Genomic DNA, 25,214 nt, shown 5'->3' with positions numbered 1-25,214 from the left:
ATGGTTGTTGAGGAGGTTACATGATTGTTAAGGAGGTTACATGGTTGTTGAGGAGGTTACATGATTGTTGAGGAGGTTACATGGTTGTTGAGGAGGTTATATGGTTGTTTTGGAGGGGTAATTTAGGGAGGTGGGATGAATTTGAGATGATATTAAGGGGGAAATTAGGGTTCAGTTTTTTCTTCATGCTGATTGAAACTTTTCTATTGTTTTATTTTTACTTTTTCTAGAGTTTGTATTGGGAGACATTGTCCTTCTCGAATTGGACAAACGTATCTTATTTTCTCTTGAATTTTAATACAATTGTTTTTCTGTTCTTCATCCCATTTCTCTTATGATTGCTTTTCTTTGGATTTGGTGGATAAATTCTCTTCATTTGAGGGGAATTAGAGCAAAACCGAAATTGAGAAACCCTAGGGCGTATCAACTTCCTGATTTGGTTGATGCATTTGAAGAAAATTGTTTAAATCTCCTGAGCAGAAGCATATTGATGCCTTACAGAAGCAAATGTCCTACATTGGGAGAGCTTTACGGATATTCACACCTGTTAGGTGGTTTTAGTCAAAATTTGTTCTTTTCTCTCCCTTCCTTTCCATTTTTTTACCTTTAATTTTCTCAAAAATTTTATGTGGGGAAACTTTAGATGAGGATGGCTACAATAGGATTAGAATAAATATAAATATTTAATATCTTTTATTAGTTTATTGGACAAGGAGTAAATTTAGGAGATATGATGGAGTTTTGCTAGGATTTTAAATTTAAATAGGACTAATTATATAGACATTAGGTAGGTTTTATGGAAGGTTATTTATGGAGAGAGAAGGGGTAGGTTTTCTAAAGATTCAACTTTGAAGATATAAAGCTCCAAACACATGTTAGCATTCCTAATCATTCTCCTCGATTTCAAGTCCAGAAATTCACAAAGATTAAAAAGAAATTTAGCTTTTCAATTTAGATCAATTTGAGATTATTGAAAAATAAAAGGTTACAAACAAGGTTTGGCACTAACAATACTAGATTGAGAGTTGATTTATTTGAGATGCAAATAGACCCAATTCTAACAGCTTTTGATAGCGAATCATCAACAATTTTAAAATAAGTCCTCTATTGCATGATTTATAATTTTCTAAAAGTGATATATCACCTATCATGATTTGTGGCGCTAAAATCTGCAATCTATAGCCCTTGATTAACTTTATAATGTTTGGGCCAATAAACATGTACCAATCACAATAGAGGCAGGGATAGTTGTGACTGACTGAACATTTTTTGGAGTAGATCCATTTGAACTTTACTAAATAGTTTTGATCCTAAAGGCATAAAGTTCTGCCTTTCATTAGAAATGTTGTATTTTGTCATACATAAGAAAAAGGTACAACTATGCACTCAATCAGAGGGGCAACGGGTGAGGCTAATGATGCATACTAGAAATCAATGAAAATAGATGGTTGAAGGATATTGATGGATCACATTGGAAAGTCTAATTGACAAATCTACGGTTGTAGAAGATCGACAATCAACGAAGGAAAATCAATGGAGCAGGAGTAGAAATTGGTCAGCAAGCAAGTATGACTGCAAGGGATCGACAGATTAAAATATTAGAAAGCCTTATTGATGAATCAGCAGCTTTATGAGATGGGCGACTTAAGAGTCATTGCCAAGTAGGCCAAAATCTTGAGGTTCTTAGCTTCTTATTTAGGATGAATTATGATTGAGAAAAGACGCAGCCAAACAAAAAAGTTAATATGTAATAAAGAGTTGAAGAAGGCAGTCACAATAGAGAAATTGTGAAGACTAGCTACGAGGACAAGAGACGAAAGCGATGAATGCAACAGGGCTGGAGTAGTTGATATCCAAAGCGACATAGCCGAGCTATGGAGGGCGACACAAGTGAAGAAGGTAAGCCATGAGATGGCTTAAGGGAAGAGGTGGTCTGACACCATCACACAAGTGAAAATGGCTCGATATGAAGAACCAATAATATTTTCATGTGAAGGTGGCTCAACGTGGAGAAGAATATTTGATGTAGTTCAAAACTTGATTATTGTCAAGCAAAGTGAATCTTAAGGCTTGCCGGGTAGACGAAGAGGGCTTGTACCATTGTATGTCGAAGATAATATGCATGTTGGATAAATGGCAAATATAAATCTTTTAGGTCAAATAGTAGATGGATGCAAGGATCCAAATCCACTCAATGATATCATAGAGAATTTGAACAAGAGAATTACATTCTTCCTTTTGCTCTTTCAAACAAACAATGAAATAGAAAATGAATAAAGGCGAAGAAATTATTCCTTACCATTACATCAAATCAACCATTAATTACATTATTTTATTTCTTTCCAAGTACATCAGATCAGCCCTCAATTGTATTCTAAAAATAATAAACATAATAGAATGAAGAAATAAATAATCATGACGATTAATATGCATATCAAACAAGGTACTCATATTCAAAGTTCAACAAATATAAATATGCTATAAAAATAATTAAAATACAGATGAAATGAATGCAATTAAATAAAAAATAAAAAATGATGGCAACTAAAATTAATTTCAAATATCAAAGACATAGTTTTGCCAAAATTCAATCATAAATCCAAGGCTTAACTCATCAAGTATCCCAAAATAAGCATATAAGTAATTTGTGTTAGCTGTACAGCATCAGGCAAAAAATATAGTAAGAACCAATCTTTTCGGCACATAAATGCTCAATATATAGTGGAAGTAGGCTAAATAGAAAAAAAAGCAACAAGTGGACTAATGTCCTAATTTAGTGGAGCTTCCTTGGTGAAGACCAAGTAATGATTAATAGATTTGCAAACAAAAAGAAATGCAGATTCAAATAATAATTAAATGAATTTATACATATAAGATGACGAGCAATTAAGTTTCGTAAATCCTCATCTTCACTATCAACCAAGTTCTTCAATTCTTCAAAATGCCGATGGATTATTGAGAGGTAACGATGGGTTATTGAGTTTGTTGTGGAAAGCAGAATTACAGAAGGACCTATCCACTACTATGAATAACGAGTTGTTGTTCCGGCCCTAAGTCCCACTTTAGAAGAGAGAATTTGTAGTTATATGGTTTGGGTGGCTCGAGGTAACTAAAGGATGGACGAAAAAGGATATCAGAGGTCGTTTGAAGGGAATATAACAAGAAAAATTGGTTTTAATAGATTAAGTTTCAGTGTAAATTTTTGTAAGGCGAACTGGTTAGAAATAAGATAACCTAAAAATTTCACTCTCATTTAATGGGGACTTTAAGATCTAAGTTTAGGTTTCTCATAGGCGCATGCCCGTATGATTAACTACCCACCAGATAAAGAGAGCATTTTCAATTAATGCTAATCGTTAGGTAGGCACTAAGTATCTAGCGTATAGTAGCAAGAAGTTTGGATGTTTGAGATTAGACATTTATCACGGGGCATTTAAAGTGAATGTTGGATGATGAACCCAATCAAGATCATATGATTCTGTCATCCCGGATTATCATAGTTCCTAGTGTACTTAGTCAGAGAAGCTAATTGACCAAACATAACCGAAAGATCCTTATCCACAACTATGGGTTATTTTGTATAAGGGGATCTTATAGATGTGGGTGAATGCTTATCTGAATGTTTGTCTAAGAGAGAAATTCAAGTCATCTTAGCTAATAGAGAAGTTTGTGCCCCATAAAATTTACCTTATGATTCATTACTCAAGGTTGATAGTCATTGGGAAACATACGAGTTTTGATCGTGACCATAATATAATAGATTCAGTGGGCCAAACTAATCGGTCAAAAGGGACTCGATCATAATTGTTTATCAAGTGGAGTTGTTGGGCTAAACCATCTGTTAAAGGACACATGACACATCTTTATTGACGAGAGATTGTTTAAGAATGAATTTTAGTGATATTCATGATTGGACATTTGCTCTTTGTGAGCTAAAATTATTATTTAATTCATCACCCTCGTCAAATGATTACGTATGATAGATGATTTTGCTTCAAGTTATTGGGAGACTAATTTCCCTTTAAATATTTGAATTTTGAAAAAAAAAAAAAAATTTAGAATTTTGATAGATTTTGAAAATTGATCCCTCCGATTGAGATTTACTTTCAAACGGTTGTTATCAAGATGATGTTTAAGTTTCTTTAAAAATGTTTGCATTTTCATTGGGTTTTAAAGGCATTTAAACAGGTGGTCTCTCCTCCGATTGAGATTCACTTTTAGCATGACCTTAATCAATAGTTTAAATAATTCATATTCTATTATTTGAACCTTTTCAACTTTGTTTGACCGCTAATACAGATTAGACTCAATTATTGACTTAGCGAACTTGTGATACAAACGTTGAAATCGATAGCTTATATTTTTATACAAATTTTATTTAAAGATGCATTGAATAATGTGAACTTAAAATTAAATATGATGAATTTTTATGATCATGTATTCACTTATTGATATAATTCATTTCGACTCCAGTGCTTTCAAGGAGGTTTTGAATTGAAAATTAAATTTCTATTTTATTTCAGCAACCTTCTCGAACCATGGATTTAGAGGTTTGATTCTACGACCGGAGCACATTCGGGTAATTGCTTTAAAAAATAAAATTTTAAATTAGCTCGCTTTTAACCCTGTGTAGCCTTCTCAGACTTTCGTGTTTGGGCCTTAAGCACATTTACCGGAGCACATACTAAGAATTTAAGTTTATTTTTAAATGACGTGCATTCTCTTTGATGTGCTCGATGCTTTTTAAGACAGTGATATACTTCTCGAGATGATATCACACTTCTTAGGCTGTCGTATGCTTCCTAAGGCTGTTGCAAGCATCTTGAAGTAGTGACACACTTCTCAAGGCAGTGCGCTTAAATTTTAAAAATTTATATTTTGATGCATGCGAGGTTTTAAAATACTAAAGTTTTACTATTAGCTCAAGTGTTGGACGTTGGAATGCGCACAACTTTTCACTTTGAAACCTAAAGTATGCTTTATGTTTGTTTGTATGTGCATTACAGATCTGGTGGCGTGTTTTGGAGGTGAATTTAAATCCTTTTATATTTTTTAATGTTGCTGAGGTTTCAATTTTTCATAGTTATATGTGTTCAATCGAAAGTTCGAAACCAACATCTTATTCTTTCCCATAAATGAACTGCCGTGTTTGTTGCAAGTTCTCTGTTCTCGCCTACAAGCTAGCTATCACGTTCATTATAAGTCCCTTGCCTATGAATAGATGTCAACACTTTTGTATATGTGAGTTCAACGGCTTGTAGAGGTCACACTTTTGTGTGGATTATACATGTTTTTTATTTTCATCTAAAGAGGCGAATCATTATTTAAATTGATAGATTGTGAAATACAAATTAGAGTTTGAGAAGATAAATCTGTGAATTATATCATATGCTTGCATTAGAGAACCTTAGACCCTAAAATATATTACATCAAATTTGATATCAAAGTTTAAAGATACATTATTATTAACTGAAGTATGATAAAAGAACTAGGTCAATCAATAATATAATAATTTTCCACACTTTAAATGAAATCAAGTAGGCTATAGCCTAGATTTACACATGGACTAAACAATTACAAAATCATTTGATTCAAAATTATATTCCTACATCAAAATAGAGGTATAATGTTAGAGAAATTTTAAAATTGGATTTATAGTTCGAAAGATTTTTTTGAATGCTATAATATTTTTACTTAAAAAGAGTTGAATGCGTTAAATCAAAATAAATAGGACGAGATCAATCATTTTGATAAAATGTTGTTGCTAAATCTATATGCATTGATATGAAAAACTAAAATAGGTAATTGAGAAGATGAAATGATAAAAAAGGATTGATATAGTAAAGAGAGAAGCAAATCTTACACTAGTATTACAAGATAATCTCTCCTAAAATTCTTTAGGCTTCACACTTGATCAAAGGCAGAAATCTTAAAATATATGAAGAATCTCCATATCCACATCTTAAGTGACTTGGAATTCCCATACTTACAGAGATGAGAAATAATAAACTGCTAATTGCTAACAAATTAACAAATTGCTAATAAATTACTATCAAATTGCTAACGAATTTAATAACATTTATTAGATAAATCTAAATAAAATAATAAAATTTATAGAACATAAAATAACTCCAATATCTATGAAAAAATAAAAAATTAGAATTATGTCCACACTAGTTGGGATGAAGCAAATGATGATGAGTATGAGTGATCATCCAAAGCATCATATGAAATTAACAAGACCATGCATTCTCTCTTCTCATTGCATGGAACTTTGTATCCAAGGCCTAGAGCATAAGTCAAGGCCTACCAAAAAAGGAATCATTAACCTTACTGGTAAAAATGCATAAATAAACGAGAAGTCTTATACTGATTGTGATTAGACATAATTTAAGAGAATGACAAAGAAAACCAATTATTAGAATCTATAATCATCAAATAATAGCTGCAATAGCAATGAAGAATAAGTCAGGTTGATGCAAGTACCTCAGGTCAAACTCAGATTCTCGACCAGGGGTAGTTCTCTCTATTGTTGGTCTTTCCAATACCCCACCTTTACCCGGCCCAGCAGCTGATATTGTCCTGGGAATGCCACAATTCACATAATGTCCCTTATATAAGAACAGCTTATCACCTGCTATGCATATCAGTGCATGTGCATTAGATGTGCAGCTAATACATAAATGAGTTGGGCACTTATGTAAAAGAGTTATCAGAAAAGCTGAAGAAAATTTTTAACTTGTAATGGCCATCGGATATGGTTTCTTGCTCAAAGTGAAATTTAAGGTAAAACATATTCATAAACACAAGGAATCATCCATTGATATTAAGAGGTGTAAATCAGAAGTTTATAGAATCTTAATTGCAAGATCCTTGTATAAACCTAATCCACTTTACTTCACTTAAACTGATTTGCACGTCCTTTTTTGATCCTTAATTAAGAAATTTTTGGAATGCAATGGAAGGTTTTTTTTGGGTTCAAGTAAGTATCGTACTGAAAGTTTTCAAAATATAAGGCCAATTACACCAAGCACAAATGAAATGTCTGTTGCAGTGGATATGTGATAGGAAACACTTGTAGATCTCAAGTATTTTCTAACAATCTTGGGAAAACAGGGGAATTCTTCACAAAAGTCCGCTCAAAACCACAAAAATAGTAGATAATTTGTATTATTTGTTGAAAGGAAACATAAAATAGCAAGATACAATTGAGAGGTGGCCATCCTTGAGGTGACTGAAAAGCCTAACTGTATTGCTGAACCGAGGGCTGCATTGAAAGAGAAACATCCCCTCCCTCCTCCATCCTGATCCCATCCAGCTTGTGTAGTCCCACGAGATAATCTTCCCTCACCTCTTGTAGGCTCCTAACCATGGTCTTAAGTGTTGCCATGGCTTTGGATAGCCCGACATCTCCCCTTATAATCACCTTTCTCCCCTCCACTATTAATTCCATCGTGAGTGCTCCCCAATTATCCTTGGTTTCTCCCAAGGTTTGCAACCACTTCATCCCCAGGATGACATCAGTACTTCCTAACTCTAGTGAGATAAAGTCCTCCCTTACCTAAATCCCCTAGATAGTCAACACCACTCCTCTACAGATTCCCTGGCCTTTCTTCAGCTTCGTTGTACCCATCATCACCCCATAACAACCGGTATCCACCAATTTCACTCCCAATTGGTCGACGACTTGAGTGGAAATGAAATTATGGGTAGCCCCACTACCAATTAACACCACCACCATCCTGCCCTCTATCTCCCCCTTCACCTTCAAGGTATGATTCGTAGTGAATCCTACCACTTAGTTCAGGGAAACTTCAGTCATATCCAAATGCAATTTCTCCTAAAACAACCCCTCACCTCCCTCATCAGTTTTCTCATCATCACAGATGATGAGAACCTGAAGAGTTCGGTCATTGCACCGATGTCCTGGCGTATACTTCTCCTCGCACCTGAAACACAACCCCTTTGCCATCTTCTCCTGTATCTCCTTCTCTGTCAGACTCTTAAAAGTTTCCCCACTCCCTCCTCCTACTGGCTTCTCCCTTGTGGTCTCATTAATGTTGCCTGATGCAGGCCCCTTGGGTGCTAGAAAAGGGGTCGTCGTCTTGTAAGAGCCTCCAAAGCTACTGCTCCTGGCCCCCTTCTCCAGATTCTTCTGATTTTTCACCAACTGTGCTAACTTCATGGCCTCCCCCAAGTCACTGGGCATCAAAACTTTCACTGCTGCTTGGATCTCTACTTTCAACCCCTTCATAAAGTTCTCCTCCAATACTATATCTGATAATCGCTCCACAGTACTGGCTAGGTGCTCAAACTGCTCCCGGTAGTCTGCTACTAATCCCTCCTGTGCCAGAGCAAAAAACTGCTCATAGAAATCTCCACCCCAGTCGGTTTGGAAATATTCTATTATGCAGTTCTTGAATTCCCTCAAGTCCTTGATAGATCTCCTCTGGTCTCTCTACTTGTACCATGACAGTGCCTTCCCCTCCAAACATAGGCCTGCTGTTGTCAGCTTCTCCTCCTCCATTAGCCCATTAACGACAAAGTACCGCTCCATCTTATAGATCCACCCATAAGCATCCTCTCCCTCGAAGATAGGCATCTTCACCTTCCTCACCTTCTGATCTCCACCATTCCCCCTTATTCCTCCATAGCTTCCCCTCTCTCAAGTGCTCGACCCACCCCATGTCTCCCGGTTTTCCCTTGCCATTCCATAGCCCAAACCCCCTTCAAATTCCCCTTTTCTTCCATCAAAATCAACACCTCGGCGACCATAATGTCCCTCCCGACGTTCCCAATCAGCACCCTTTGCTCCGTTCCTCCATACTCATGCCTTTCCCCATACCAACCTCCTCTATCCTCCCTCTGGAAAGGCTCCAAAAAGGGTTTTCTTCTTTCTCCCTCCATGATTTCCATCTCATCTTTCACCCTACGAATTTCTAAATTCGTATTTTTTCTTTCCTCCTCTTTTGCCATGGAAGTCGTTGTTTTCTTGTGGATTTCCAACATTTTCTACATCATGTCCCAGAGATCGGTTACTTGTCCTTCCATGGAGGAAATCCTTTCCTCCACCGTTGTCTTGATTTGGTTCATCTCCCCTTCAAGCCTTTCTTCTAGCGTATCAACTTTCTTGGCCACCATCTCGATCCGAATTTTTGTAAATCCAAAAATTTTGGATTTGGATTACAAAAACAGCACTTCATCCGTTCTCAACCAAAAATTAGCCGCTGAAATTCGTCAAAAATAGCCCACGAATGGTCCCAAGACTTGCTCTGATATCAATTTGATAGGAAACACTTGTAGATCTCAAGTATTTCCTATCACTCTTCGGTAAACAGTGGGAATTCTTCACAAAAGTCCACTCAAAATCACGAAAATAGTAGATAATTTGTATTATTTGATGAAAGGAAAACATAAAATAGCAAGATACAATTGATCCTCAATTCGAAAGGAGGACCGATCTCTCCCAAATCTCTAGACGCCGCTTGGAAAACAAACTATTTAATGCATACAGGTCAAAAGGAAATCCCTAAACAATCCCTTCATTCAATTTCCCTCCTAAAATTCCTTCCAAAATCCTTCCAAAATCGGCTCCTGTGGCTTGCGGTTGTGTTCGGCGCCTACAGGGGGCAGAAGAGTTCCGCCCCATTTAACGTGAGCCAGTCCCGTATGGACCGGCTGGACCGGTCTATCAATATGCTAGGAAATTTCATCAAGAAGCTCAATCTTTCTGACAATCTTAAGCAATGATTTGCATTACTAAATATAGAGGGTAGAATAAGCATCAACATGAAGCATTTTGGAAGCATATGGATAAATCCAACTTAGAAACGTGAATCCTCCATCATCTCCAAGTTAAATGCATTAGAAAAAAGTTTAAACATAACTCCATAGATATCATCATTACCATTAGCCTTACCGTTATAATAACTCCCATAAAATTGCATAATAATGGTATAAACAAAGGCACGAATTATATTACAACAACAACAACAACATCAAGCCTTTATCCCACTACGTGGGGTCGGCTACATGAATCCTTTTTCTCCATTGTGTCCTATTAAAAGTCAAATTCTCGTTTAAATCTAATAAAGAAAGGTCATTCCTAATATTTTCTAACCAAGTCTTTTTAGGTCTACCCCTACCTTTCTTAACATAAGTCAAATCTAATACCTCTACTCTCCTAACCGGGTCATCGCAAGGCCGCCGTTTTATGTGACCAAACCATCTAAGGCGACTTTTAGGTCTATTACGACTAAAATTACACTCCATATATTTTGTTTTAGATCTACTCAAGCGAAAACCTTTAGTCTCTAATGTTGACCTCCATAATTCAAGTTTACCTTCAACTCCCTCTCTAGTCTTATCAACAAGAAGAATATCATCAGCAAAAAGCATACACCAAGGTACATCCTCTTGCAAATGTCTAGTGAGAACATCCATGACTAAAGCAAAAAGATATGAGCTTAAGGCTGATCCTTGATGTAACCCAACCGAAATAGGGAAATACTTGGTCAATCCACCTTGTGTTTGAACACAAGTAATAGCTCCTACATACATATCTTTAATGATTTGAATATAAGCATTATTGACTCCTTTCTTTTCAAGAACTCTCCATAGCACTTCTCTTGAAACTTTATCATATGCTTTTTCTACATCAAATTATATTAGCAAAAGAAAAATAGCACTAGTTAGTTAACATTCAGATTGAAGTTCAAAATAAAGCCTTCTTGTTGGGTATTTTTAAATTCAACTTCATCAATAAATATAAGTCTTAGAGACTAAGGCTACAAATGAACTAAACATTTGATAAGATACTCATAGTTCACCTTCTTTAGAGCTCATTCGTGATCGATCCATTAACTAATAAAACAAGCTTGAAGAGCTCATTGTTCAATTTGATTTATTAATGATCATGAATAAACTATTAAAGCTCGACACAAAGATCCATTAATCATTAATGCGAATATAAATATTTGTATATTATAAATGGACATATATGAATGTTAAATATATTTAAAATTCAAAATTATAATATAAATATACAAATATAAATATAGTTAGAATAAGAATAATGTTTATGATAAAATATAAGGTTTATAATATAAAAAAATTATGTTCTTTAACTGTTATAATACCCAATTTTGCAGCCTATCTCCCTATCTAGTATTCACATAACTTTTTTGGTATCAAATCATGAAGAATTTTTAAGTAGTCTTTACAAAATGCAAAACACAAGCTAGTAGTAACAAGCTTAGCTGCGTGAGGAGGCAGCCGTATATACTTGTTGAATTTGGCTGCATATGCTTTAAAGTGAATTTTGTAAATTTTAAAAAGATTTAATAAAACTAAAATATGCTTTTAAAAATTTTCTTCAAATAAAATTTAATATTCTAAGCTCAATAAAGCTTAAATTGAGGCTAAACGAGCTACAAATTTAAGGCTGGTGAAGCACAAAATGAGCTATAAATGAGCAACTTGGTTAGCATAAAATGAGCTTTAAACAATCTTGAACTCAAATCAATCCCGAGCAAGTATAGATTTAAACAAAGGTATGCTTGAACATTATGATAACAACTTGATTCAAGCTCAACCCGAGTTCGAATAAGCTTTAGGTAAATGATCCAAAACTCAAACAGCCATAGGCTTAGCTCGACTTGGTTTGTATGTAGCACTACTAGAGACATAAGTCACCTTACGATTGAAAACTATATTCTACTGATTCTGTGCCATCATATGATAAGAAAATTAAAAAATAATTAAAACTTAATAGAATGAAAAATATTACCCAATAAGAAATTCATAAATCACAGAAAAATATCAAAATAAATATAAATTTCCCATCTTAATATTGTAAAAAATGCATCTTTTGGCAACACAACATAACAAAGCCAGTAGGAATATGCTGTAGAGAAGAAAGAACCAGCAAAATCTTTGGCACCACTTTAATTGATGTGAAAATGCAAAAGATGCAGCATTCTAGGAAACTGCTAGGCATCCTGCATTAACAATTTGATGTTCTTTACTTGCCAAGGCTAAGAATCAATGCATGAATTAATTACCACATGGATAATAGTTTGCTTTTTAGACACAATAAATATTGTATAAAAATATAGGGAAATGAGAGCATATCACAGATAAAAACTTGGGATTAGAAGAAGTTGCGGAGCTAAGATTAAATCAAAATCAAAATTAAGTTTTCTTTTTAATTAGTTATGAAAATACTCAAAAAAAGATTTTCAATATGAAGTGCCTACATATAAATTATTTGTGATTGGTATAAATTTAATTAGTTTTGGAATTTAAGATAAAGGGGCAGAAAATAAAAAATAAAGTAAAACAAAATTTTAGGATTAGATGGGGGCATTTAAAGAATATTAACAAAAATATTTTTGAGAGTGAGATTTTAGATCTTAAGATTTTGTCTGTGCATGAGGATGCTAATGTTATGTGGCAAAAAGTGGCTAGTGATATTAAAAATATTGCAAAAGATGTATTTAAAGTTTCAAAGAAAAAAGCTCCTAATAGTAAAAATAGTTGGCGGTGGAATCCAAATGTACAAGATAAGATTAAAAATAAAAAAATTTATTATAAAAATTGGTTTAATTGTAAAAACTCTGATAATTGAGAAAGATATAAAGAGGCACGTAAGGAATCTAAGAAAGCAATATGCGATGCAAAGATCTTAGTTTTTAGTGATTTATATAACAGATTAGATACTGAGGGAGAAAGATATATGTATAAGTTAGTCAAACAAAGAGATAGGAGTAGTAAGGATTTAGTTCAAGTGAAGTGTATTAAGGTTGAAGATCAAAAAGTACTTTTCTTAGAAGATGATATTCAACAATGATGGATGAGATATTTTGCTATACTTTTTAATGAAAAATGTGAAAATATGATTGACTCTAGTGACCTTAGCATCCTAAATGAAAATAAAGATTTTTGTTTTTATGGGCGTATTAGTAAAACCGAAGTTAAAGGCTTTAAAAAAAATGAAGGGTGGGAAAGTTGTTGGACCTAATGATATTCTAATATAGGTATTGAAATGCTTAGGAGATGAAGGAATCTCTTGGCTTGCTAAACTTTTTAATACTGTTTTGAAGACTAAAAGGATGTCAGATGAGTGGAGAATGAGTGTGTTAATTCATATTTTTCAGAATAAATGTGATGCACAAGATTGTGTGAATTATAGAGGAATTAAGTTAATGTGTCATACTTTAAAACTATGGGAGCGAGTTATGGAGCCTAAGTTGCGGCGTGATACTAATGTTTCTCAAAATCAATTTGGATTCACGCCGGGTAGGTCGAATATGGAAGCCATACATTTATTAAGAGGTTTGATGGAGAAATGTATAGAAAATAAAGAGGATATACATATGATATTTATTGATTTAGAAACAGCATATGATAAAGTTTCAAGAGAAGTGCTATGGAGAGTTCTTGAAAAGAAAAGAGTTAATAATGCTTACATTCAAATCATTAAAGATATGTATGCAGGAGCTATTACTTGTGTTAAAAAAAAGGTGGTTTGACCAAGTATTTCCCTATTTCAGTTGGGTTACATCAAGGATCAGCCATAAGCCCATATCTTTTTGCTTTAGTCATGGATGTTCTCACTAGACATTTATAAGTAGGAGTGTCAATATTTGACATGACACGAAAACCCGACCCGAACCCGACCCGGAAATTTCGGGTTAGACCCGATCCGTTTCCAAAACGGGTCGGGTTTGGGTTGAAGAATTAGACCAGTTTGAAAAATTGGTCGGGTTCGGGTTGACCCGACGGGTTGTCGGGTCAACCCGGAAACACGTTTAAAATGTCTGCCCGGCTGCCTGTGGACCGGCCCTAGCCTACCCGCCTGGCTACCTGCGGAGCTACCCGACCCTGCCCGCCCCCTGCCCGCAGTCAGCCGCCTGCCCGAGGTTGCCTCGCACGGCTGCCCGTGCACGAGCGCACGAGTCCGTGCCAGTGCTGCAGCGCACCCTCCCGCGTCCGCCGGACTCAAGTACACCAGCGGCAGCCGCTCCGTGCACAGTACCCGCCCGCGCACTCGCGCACCAGCCAGTCCGTATCCGCGTTCGTTCTTGACCGCGACAGCGTCCGCGCTAGTATCCTTCCCGGGTCAGGTCCGGGTTCAAATTTATGACCCGTTTGAACCCGGGTCCATTCCGGGTTCGACCGAAACATGGTTTAAAATTGCGCAATATGAGGCTCGCCTTTGCGCAATTCCGTAAAAACACCTCGATGCTTACGCCTAAAATTTTTTATGAGACTTGCGCCTCAACTTGGTTGAGCCCGCTCACTCATTAGCATGAGGCTTACGCCTCACACTAATATTAATTAAAATTACATAAATCTTGAAGTAAATGCCCGACATTGGACTCTATAGAGAGGAGGAAGGGGAGAGAACAATTCATCCATAATGATGATTCAAACGAAGACTCTTAGTGATGACAGTGTTTATGACTTATGAGTTCTTATGTGATATGTCATTGCTATTTGTTTTTGGAAATTAGAATTATATGTTAATGAAAAGAATACTTGGATTTTGGAAAGATAGAATTTTGAGCTGAACTATATTTCGTGTTGTCTTATTATTGGGATATTTTGATTTCACTTCATATCTTATGATTTTTTATGTTTTATATTATTCACTCATTAGTATATAAAAAATTTATCATTTTATGTTTACGCAATCTTTTGATTTTGAGGCTTACGCCTCAAAACGCCTTGAGGCTTACGCCTCGCATCACGAATGAAAAACACCTCAATACCCGAATACGCAATTTTAAACATTGACCCGAAACCGACCCGTGACCCGAAATTGACACCCCTATTTGCAAGAGGATGTACCTTGGTGTGTGCTTTTTGCTGATGATATTCTTCTTGTTGATAAGATAAGAGAGGGATTTAAAGGTAAACTTGAATTATGGAGGTCAACCTTAGAGTCTAAAGGTTTTCGCTAGAGTAGATCTAAAACGGAATATATGGAGTGTAATTTTAGTAGTAATAGACCTAGTGAGGAGATTGTGACTTTGGGCGATCAAGTCATTAATAAGAGTACGCGTTTTAGATATCTTGGATCTATTGTTTAGAGTGATGGCGAAATAGATGGGAATATTATCAACAGAATTCAAGTTGGATGTTTAAAGTGGAGGAATGCATCGGGCTTGTTGTGTGATAAAAAAAGTACCCCTCAACTTAAGGGAAAATTCTATAAGATGGTGGTGAGGCCTGTAATGTTTTATGGTGTCGAATATTGACCATTAAAAGAGAACCATAATACTAAGTTAAGTGTGGCAGAGATGAGGATGCTCAGATGGATGAGTGGCTTTACCCTTAGATATAGGATATGAAATGAGCATATACGTGAAAAAGGTTGGAATAGCTCCAGTAGAAGATAAGATTAGAAAGAGTCACCTTAGATGGTTTGGTCACATAAAACGGCGACCTTCCAATGACCCGGTTAGGAAAATAGAGGTATTAGATTTGACTTATGTTAAGCGAGGTAGAGACAAACCTACAAAGACTTGGTTAGAAAATATTAGAAATGATCTTTCTCTATTTGATTTAAATGAGAATTTAACTTTTAATAGAACACAATGGAGAAAAAAGATTCATGTAGCCGACCCCACATAGTGGGATAAAGGCTTGATGTTGTTGTTGTTGTTGATATAATTCTGATAAAAATAAACTCTTCATACAACAACAACAAGCCTTTATCCCACTACATGGGGTCGGCTACATGAATCCTTGTTCTCCATTGTGTTCTATTAAGAAGTCAAATTTTCATTTAAATATAATAAAAATGTCATTTTAGGTATATCTCTACCTTTTTTAACATTGGCTAGATCTAATATATCTACTTTCCTAATAGGTTAAAGCTTGAGAGGTTTAAATAGCTAAGTGCTTTGATAATGCTATATGATAAGAGAATATTATGATGCTTAAAGATAAATTTTATGAAACTACAATCAAACTACTTATATTGAATAGGGTATTGGGTAAAAAAGGAATCATTGATAATTAAGTCGAGCGGACCACAAAAGACAATTCTTATATGAATGTATAGTTATTTAGGATTAATGAAGTGAGAAATGATCATATTATGACGTGAAAAATGATCATATTATGATGAAGTAGGAAAATCATTACTAAACATATGGGCATAGGAGAATCTTGAAAATATAATAATAAAGAATAGACTAAACTGATTTAAGCACACATCATAGAGGGTAGAATATATAACACAAAAGTGAGTGGATATGCTTAGTATAGATGATTTGGCAAAGAGAAGAGTTAGGTTAAAGTTATCTAAAATGACATTTATAAAATAGTTTTAACTCATATTATAGCATTTAACAACAAGAATTCCTAAAGGTGATACCACAAATTTAGGAATAGGAAAATGGTGATGATGACAACAAGCAAAAATAGTATCATAAAACCATGTTGAAACAAGCGAATCAAATGTCAAACTACTTAGAAAAAAAATGCACATAACCATGAACTAACACAAAATAGTGCATTGTAACATGTCTACCAATGTAAAATAAAGTCAAGAAAAAATGGCCATAATCATGTACATCACAATAAACAACATGAAAATCCCCTTTTTCATATTTAATCATGAATTTGACATTTTTCCATTCTTTTTTTAAGGATCTCAAATATTTTATTCATTGAATGTAGAGTATGAGGCCAATTAAAAATACGGAGGGTATGAGGTCAATTATAGGTAAGGAGGGTATGAGGCCAAATATAGACTAAATTCCACATAAAGAGGTCATGAATATTTAATTTGAACAAGCTCAAAGGCCATATTTGAACTCGCAACCCTTATCATAAAATTCAGAAATCATAATGTTTGAGCTAAACCTCTTTGGCAACTTTAAGTATTCTCTAATTATGAAGTAATCAAACTTTGCGACAAATATAAATTTTGATTAAAAAGCAGAGATTATGGTAGATTTTTTTTTTAATTTTGATTCTTTTAAAGGAAAGTATACTTATAGAAGAATAAGTAGAGAGATTAAAAAAAAAAAGATGAAAAAGGGAGCAAGGGAGATAAGGAGAAGTAGAAAAAAAGACAAGGCTTAACCATATTTGAACCTATGGAAGATATAGGTTAATTAAGAAGCATATTGTTAGATTGTCATCTCCAGCACTGTTGTGGAATGATTATATGAAATATTAAAGTACGGGCAACATCGAGGAGACAACAATGGTTATGTTCAGCCACACCAATTTGTTTGGAGGTATAAGGGCAAGATGGTTGATGCATGATACAATTTTTGGCACTAAATAAACAAAAAGTGGATTACATATCTTCCAATAAATTATCAGTACGAAGATCTATAAGAGAAACAAAAAATTAAATCCGTATTTTCAAAAAATTTGAACCTGTACTGTCAATAAAAGAGACAAAGTAATGAAACTCTAGAGTCTAGATGGGTTAATGAATGACTTGAACCTCGACATCTAAATGTACTAAGTCAAAATGAACCTTATTATGGGGCGATATGTATGCTAAAAAACAGATACGATGGTGTAACTATAGTTAGAAGCTTCACATTAAAACTCTACAGCAAAGGAGCAAAGATAATTGAAACACTGGAGATGACATGGAGGAAGAAAAAGACAACCGGAATGCTTCCTTTGAAACTCTACAGTGGGTTGACTTCTAATGAGTGATAATATAAGAGAGAGAGAAATGGATGTACTGTCAAAGAGATGCTATCACTACAGGAAAATCGTTCATTACCGGCGGAATTTCCGGCGGAAGAAATTCTGAAGGATTTTCTAGCAGATTTCCGACGGATTATTTAGATATATTTCCGACGTATTTTCAAGCGGATTTTCCGGCGGATATTTCTGGCGGATTTTCCAACAAAGTCTAAAAATCTCTGAAAATATAATTTATTTGTAATTTAATTCATTATCTAAAAAATGCATTAAAGAGAGAGAGGGAGGGAGGGAGGGAGGGAGGGTTACACGGTAAGATATGAAAATAGTTTTGTGTTACCTATCATGTGGGAAGAATTAAAATCCAAGATGCAAGTCATATAAAATGAACAACTGCGGCAGAACCAGTAGACTAAATCGCATGAGAGATAGTAGTCAGCTGGAATTGTTGTAATAGATGATCAAATTCTTCTTGGGAGAGAGGTAATTCTAGAATGAGTATTAGGAATCAAGAGAAGTAGTTTGAAATATGCTGAGCAATGGAAGGATATTCACGAGTGGAAATGCTTGGCAGATGAAGAAATTTTTTTGCTTGCAAACTGTTCAATATTATTTTGATGACTAAAAAGATGTCAGATGAATGGAGGAGTGTGTTAATTCATATTTTTAAGAATAAAAATAATGCACAAGTGTGAATTATAGAGGAATTAAGTTAATATGTCATACATCAAAACTATAAGAGAGAGTTATTCAGCATAATTTACAACGTGATACTAATGTTTCTCAAAATCAAATTGGATTCATGCCAGGTAGGTCTACTATGGAAGCTATATATTTATTGAGAGGTTTGATGGAGAAGTATAGAGAGAAAAAAGAGGATCTACATTTGATATTTATTGATTTAGAGAAAGCATGTAAGAAAGTTTGCCCTTGAGTGCTCTAGAAAAGAAATAACTTAATAAAGTTTATATTCAAGTCACTAAAGATATATGTAACAACCTAATAATTATGAAAATTATTTAATAATGAAAAATTGAAATTTTTAATCAGCGTGCCGCAATGTTGGTCTGTCGATGCTCTGGAGCCTTAGTCTTAGAAAAATTTAAAAATAATTCGGTGTGGCGGCGCTGAGATTTTGAACATGACGACGCCATGAACCGGCATGTGATGCTAAGATGTTTAAGTGCTAGGCCAAAAACGGTGCTTTATATATATTAAATCCTAAACCTAAGCATTAAGCCATCTACCCCTCCCCATTTGTGGCTTGCCATGAAAGAAGAGAGGGATGGGGAGAGGAAGAGAGAAAAAGCTAGGTTTTTGTTATTTTGTCCATTGATTTAGTTGGAAAAAGTCTTCTAATCATAGTACGTAACTTAAAACATACTTTTATTTTCAATAATTTCATATCAACTAATTTAATTTCCCCAAAAAGGATAAAAATGCATTTTTCCTAATTTACCACACTTTTATTATGCAACTTTTTTGTATATAACAAATATGATTGATATGGATATTTTGACTATAATATTATTGAATTTTACCGAGTAAAATAAAAATTATGATTTTCTTAAGTTATTAGCTAGTGTACATCTTTTATTGTATTTATAGATTCCTGCATTTCATGTTGCATTTCATATATTAAAGAAATATTAATACAATTAATTCAAGATAAAGGTGGCATTTGCATGTGAGTAAGGGAGGCTGATTATTAATGTTATAATTAATATGTGTTGGCTTTTAAAACATAATATCTTGCACAGGAGGGTGGGTCGACGAGTTTTCCTTAAAATAAAAAGTTTGTGGTGTAATCCTAATTGTAGCATATAATCAATTGACCGAATTATGCTGAAAGGTAGAGAGTGACAACTCTTTATAAATTATTGAACGCCAAATGTAATGATAATTTGTTTACTGAATAAATGATAAGCGTGATGGATATGACCGATGACCAACTGAGAAATAATTGATATTAAAGATTCTGAAAACGCCACATTAAATTTAGATGACCTGCTTTGCTTAGCTATATGGTATTGATAACATATAACTAATTCATGCATTTCTTATTTATGATCATGCATATACAGTTTCATGATTTTATAGATTATAAACGACTATATCAAGCATATGTAAGCATTATTGATACATAACATATGGATATAACTCCTATACATTCATGATTCACCTCACCGATAGATTAATAATATTGAATGATTGCAGTACCAATGTGTTTTTCTCTAAAATCTTGATTTATTGATTAATGATGCATTTATGTTCTCGCGCCTATTATTGATTTATGGATTTCAACGCAATAATTCTAGGTTTTCGTTACTGATTGTATTGATTTGTCTTATTGATAACTAATCATTAATGATATTGAATGTGTCATTGATTATATTGATTGAGATGATCATGTATATTGATTTATGAATCTTATATTAAAACTTTGGTGAGTTTTAGATTTTTACTAGGCATTGTAAGCTCATTATATAACCTAATTGATTTCAGGTCAGGGAAGGAATCAAGACAGTATGGATTGAGGTTGATTGAGATATTAAGATTTCTCGTTTTGTTAGTTTTATATTTTATTTATTCTTTTTGTAATCAGGAGCTTGAGATAGATTATTAAATGTAATGATCTTTTGGATATTGTAAATATGATTTTGAGAAATGAATATAGATTTATATTTTGAAGTACATTATATAGATTTATTTTTGCTAGATATTGATTTATATTGATGATTCATAGAAGCTCTAGTTGATAATTTAAATGATAAAATAAGTAATTATTTAAATTTAGATTTTGGGGCGTGACAATACGTATAAAAGATCTGTTACTTTTATTCAAACACAAGATAGTTTGACCAAATATTTTCCTACTTTGATTGGATTATATCAAGGATCGACATCTTTTTGCTTTAGTAATAGATGTTCTTACAAGACATTTACAAGAGGATGTGCCCTAGTGTATGCTTTTTGCTGATGGCATTCTACTTGTTGATAAATCTAGAGAGGCAGTTGAAGAAAAACTTGAATTATGAAGGTCAACTTTAGAGTCTAAAGGTTTTCATTTAAGTAGATCTAAAATCGAATACATGGAGTTTAATTTTAGTAGTAATAGATCTAGTGGGGGATTGTGATTTTGGGCAATCAAACCATTAATAAGAGTACACATTTTAGATATCTTAGATTTATTGTTCAAAGCTATGATGCACCGACACTTCTCCTCAAAGAGGCACGCAGTGTCTGACACGTATCCGACACAACATTTGTCCGAAACTCCTCCGACACGTGTCGGACATGTCGAAAACATGTCTGATTAAAAAAAAATATTAAATACAAATTGGACACGCATGTCCGACACACGTATCTTAAATATTTTATGAATTTTTTTAAATATAATTTCTTGTATTTGACGGGATTTAAACTAAATTTTTTATTTCCTATCCATAACACCAAATCAACGTCCGCACTTAATACCCATTCATCGAATGTTCTCATTTTTATTTCTTTTTGGCAATGAAGGATTTTTCATCTCCTCTCTCGGTGACTGATAAATGGCATCCTAATACTAATCATTTTAAGCACAAATTCTAATTAAATGACTTATTATTTCTAAATTATTTTTAAAATTATATTTATTTAATTTTTATACACTATTTTTAAAATATAAAAACTATAATACCGTGTCCAACCCATCTCCGTGTCCTAAATTTTAAAAAATTGACGTGTCCCGTGTCCGTGTCGTGTCGTATCCGTGCCGCCGTGTCCGTGTCTGTGCATCATAGGTTCAAAGTGATGGTGAAATAGACGGGGATATTATTAGTAGAATTCAAGTTGGATGGTTGGAGTGAAGAAATTGTACCGGGCCTAGTGTGTGATAGAAAAGTATCCCTCAAACTTAAGGAAAATTCTATAAGATGGTGGTGACACCTGCAATGTTTTATAGCATAAAGTTGGTCATTAAAAGAGAAGCATAAAATTAAGTTAAGTGTTGCAAAGTTAAGGATGCTCAAGTGGATGAGTGACTTCACTTTTAGAGACAGAAGGCGAAACAAGTATATACGTCAAAAGGTTAGAGTAGCTCCAGACCTCCAGTGTTGGATAAGATTAGAGAGAGTCATCTTTGATGTTTTGGACATATAAAACATCGGCCTTCTAAAGACCCAATGAGGAGAGTAGACGTATTGGATTTGGCCTATGTTAAGAAAGGTAGAAGCATACCTAAAAAGACTTGGCTATAAAATATTATAAATGATCATGTTTTATTAAATTTAAATGAGAATTTTACTCATAACAGGACACAATAGAGAAAAAAAATTCATATAGCTAACCCCATGTAGTGGTATAAAAGCTTGATGATATTGTTGTTGTTGTTGTGCCATCATTACATGGCTTGGAAATGCACACCAAATGATATAAAATGCACTCATTAGATTTTTAAATCAAGATTAGAAAGAAAGAAAAATAGTAGGTATAAGATAATATGCATATAAGTAGTTTAAAAAATTTGACAGAACAAGCTTAATAGGAAAGAATGAAAAATGAGAATTTATAAAGTTAGCCACAAATAGTTGGGATAAGGCAAAAAAGAATGTTGGCCATTACAAGTAGAGTTTCAATCAAAAGAAAACAGATCCATTCAATCTTTAACAATGTATGTTGATGATGAAAATAAGAGTTTCAATCCAAAGAAAACAGATCCATTCAATCTTTAACAATGTGCAATCAGAACTAAAACCTCAAGATTGAGAAAGAAACCCAAAATTGACGGAAATTTCATCCAATTAGCAGGAGCACAAGTGGGATTTCCATCAGAAAAAGAGAATAACTATTAACATTCAATCTCCATAGAAGAACCAAACACCATGAATGAACGCCAAATATCAACTCTTCCCCAAATTTAAGTCCCGATGCATATCTCAACAGCATGCAACCAAAGGTCGAACCCCAAGATTCAGCAGCAAAACCGAAAAATCGAAGACAAATTATACACAAATAGCAGGAACACGAGTAGACTTTCAGGTAGAAGAATAAATAACTCTAATAAATCAAACTCCCAATTGATTCAAAGAACTCTGAATTTCACCTAGTTCCCAAATCTCTCACTTTCTGAAATGCATCCCAACAACGTGCAATCAGAACTCCGGCCACAAGATTCCAAAAAAAAAAAAAAACTTGAAGGAAAAATTCTTCCAATTAGCAGGAACATAAGTGCAGTTTCAGCCAGAAGAATAAAACAACTCTACTTTTTTAATCTCCAAATAATTACTATTCATCACCCCGAATGAGCCCCAAGTTCAACTTCTTACCAAATCTCTCACTTTCCAAAATACATCTCCCAACATGCAATCAGAAATCGAACTTCTAGATTCAGAAGAAAAACCTAAAATTGAAGGAAAATTCCTCCAATTAGCAGGAACACAAGTGACAGACGAGTCAGAATAGTAAAACAGCTCTATTCAATCTCCATAAAGTAGCAAGTGAATCCCAAATTATCATATCTCAAATTAGAAATTGAAAGAAAAATTCTCTGACGAGCAGGAACACAAGAAAATATTCAGTTGGAAGAAAAACTAATTGCCCTCCCAGTACGCAAAACAGCACAAAGTAAGCAACTATCGCAAGAATCTATAAGATTTCCCAATGGAATCAATCTGTAATGCCCCCCGCGACAAATAAAAGCGGGGAGAAAACAAGATACACAAATAAACAAAGCAAAGCAGGAAGAAAGTCCATGAAGGCGAGAAGGAAACCTGGTCTGAAATTTAGAACATGGCCTGGAGAGAGGGCAATCTGACCGGAGATTGCCGTCGCCATTCACTTCCCAACTTTGTTCGCAGAAACAAGAATGAAAAACTAGAGGCGAAGAATAGGAATGGCTGCGCAACGAAAAATAAAAATAAAAATAAAATCGAAATGAGATGAAAGACATAAAATTGAAGGGTCAAAGAAGAGAATATCCGTGTTGCTCAGTAGCTTGGCTTCGTGTGGCACGTGGTTCACCGTGTGGCCGTGGTTGAGATCCATGAGTCCATTCAATGGTACAGATTGCCCGAGCCAGCAAATAGATGGCTTGATTGCAAGGACAAGATGACAGATTTTAGAATTGTACTTTTTTTTTTTAACATTGGCTATTTGGCTGCTTCCAACCCAACATTCAAGTTTTGTTTAGAGCAATTTTTTCACTATTTTATTTTTTAAATTGTAATTATAATTTTTATTTCATTATTATTTTCAATAATTTTTTATGCTAAGACTTTCAAAAAAAAAATTTAGTTTTCCAATCACTTTTATAAAATACACCAATCATTTCAAATATATCCTTATTTTCATCTCTTATGACTTTATTAGAGGCAATTTACAATTGACAAGGGACAGAAAATCATTTTGGATAGAGTGAACACTTATAAGAGAAACAATAAAGAATTAATTGATATAAAAAAAAATGAGGTATAATTTTTAAGGGCAAATTTTTGAACTAAGCAACATTAATAATTAAACTATAAGATTAAGCATGATCGTTAAAAAATTTAATTATAGGCAAAGTCGGTCGTTTAAAAGGCGACTTAGGTGCGACCAAACGACAGCGTGGCAGCTGATGTGGCGAATTCAGATTTAAGTATAAGTTGCCCGAGTAACGGGCGACTTATAAGTCGCCCAGTAAAGGGGCGACTTAGACTTAAGTAATTTATTCACCTTTCCCTTTCCCGATCAGACATTCTCCCTCTTCGCCATTTCGAGATCTGCTTGCTGCTCCGCCCGTTCGTCGCCGGATCAGGTAATGTGAAGTTATTTTATGCATTTTTTATGTTAAATTAGTTAGATTTATGTTGATTAATACATATCTATCTTCAAAATAGTAAGTTGAGCTTATGGCTAAATTATATACATATCAATCTTCAAATCAACCTTCATAAAATGATATATTTGACACCAACATTCGGCATAAAACTTTACGTATTTGACACCAAAATTCACTACAAAACTTTACTATTTTAATCAAACAACATGTGTTTTGTGTTTTTTACTGTAGCATAATAATTTGTAGAATTGATGTATACTCCTGCTATTATTAATTATTATTTTGTTCTCAGGTTAAATGGCATCAGACCAACGACGTCGCAGAAAGAAAAGGACAACTGGTGAGCCTTCCGGAGAGGGTACTAGTGAAGCACCCCCTCCAACTCAGATCCATCCTAACATAGCTTCATTGCTTGGTACACATAGAGCTGCACATCCTGATGGGGTAATTCCAATTTTTTACTAAGTTAATAAGATTATGCAAAATATTAAAGCTAAATCTAAGTTATTATATGTCTTTGTAGGGAACAATTTTGGAAGCAGCATCGCATCTTCTAATGGTGCATGATTGGCCGGTGAATTGCCCAAGGTTTATGGAAGCTTTAAGATTGGTTGGGCTAGATTGTGTTAGCAGATGAGATATTACGTTCGATGGACACATTTTGCTGACAGACTTAGTGGAGAGGTGGTCCTCCCCAGACTAAATATTTTCACCTGCCCGTTGGCGA

The 25,214-nt window shown here is 34.2% G+C and overlaps 1 protein-coding gene across 1 annotated transcript in view; it reads right to left on the bottom strand.

Moving 5' to 3' along the window:
- Nucleotides 1-23,541, bottom strand: part of LOC110096316 (ATP-dependent Clp protease adapter protein CLPS1, chloroplastic) — a 36,088-nt gene extending 12,547 nt beyond the window's left edge. Inside the window, exons 1-2 of the mRNA XM_020822195.2 lie at nt 23,439-23,541; nt 6,487-6,634 (exon numbers count right to left, since the gene is read on the bottom strand). Of these exons, the coding sequence (XP_020677854.1) occupies nt 6,487-6,634; nt 23,439-23,502 (212 nt within the window). The 5' untranslated portion in view covers nt 23,503-23,541. The remainder of the gene's footprint in view (nt 1-6,486; nt 6,635-23,438) is intronic.
- Between the last annotated feature and the right edge of the window lie 1,673 nt (nt 23,542-25,214).

This window comes from Dendrobium catenatum, unplaced genomic scaffold (assembly GCF_001605985.2).
Source record: "Dendrobium catenatum unplaced genomic scaffold, ASM160598v2 fragScaff_scaffold_621, whole genome shotgun sequence".
Classification (NCBI taxonomy): domain Eukaryota; kingdom Viridiplantae; phylum Streptophyta; class Magnoliopsida; order Asparagales; family Orchidaceae; genus Dendrobium; species Dendrobium catenatum.
Note: the sequence above shows the minus strand (reverse complement) of the source record. Positions and strands in the feature narration are given on the sequence as shown.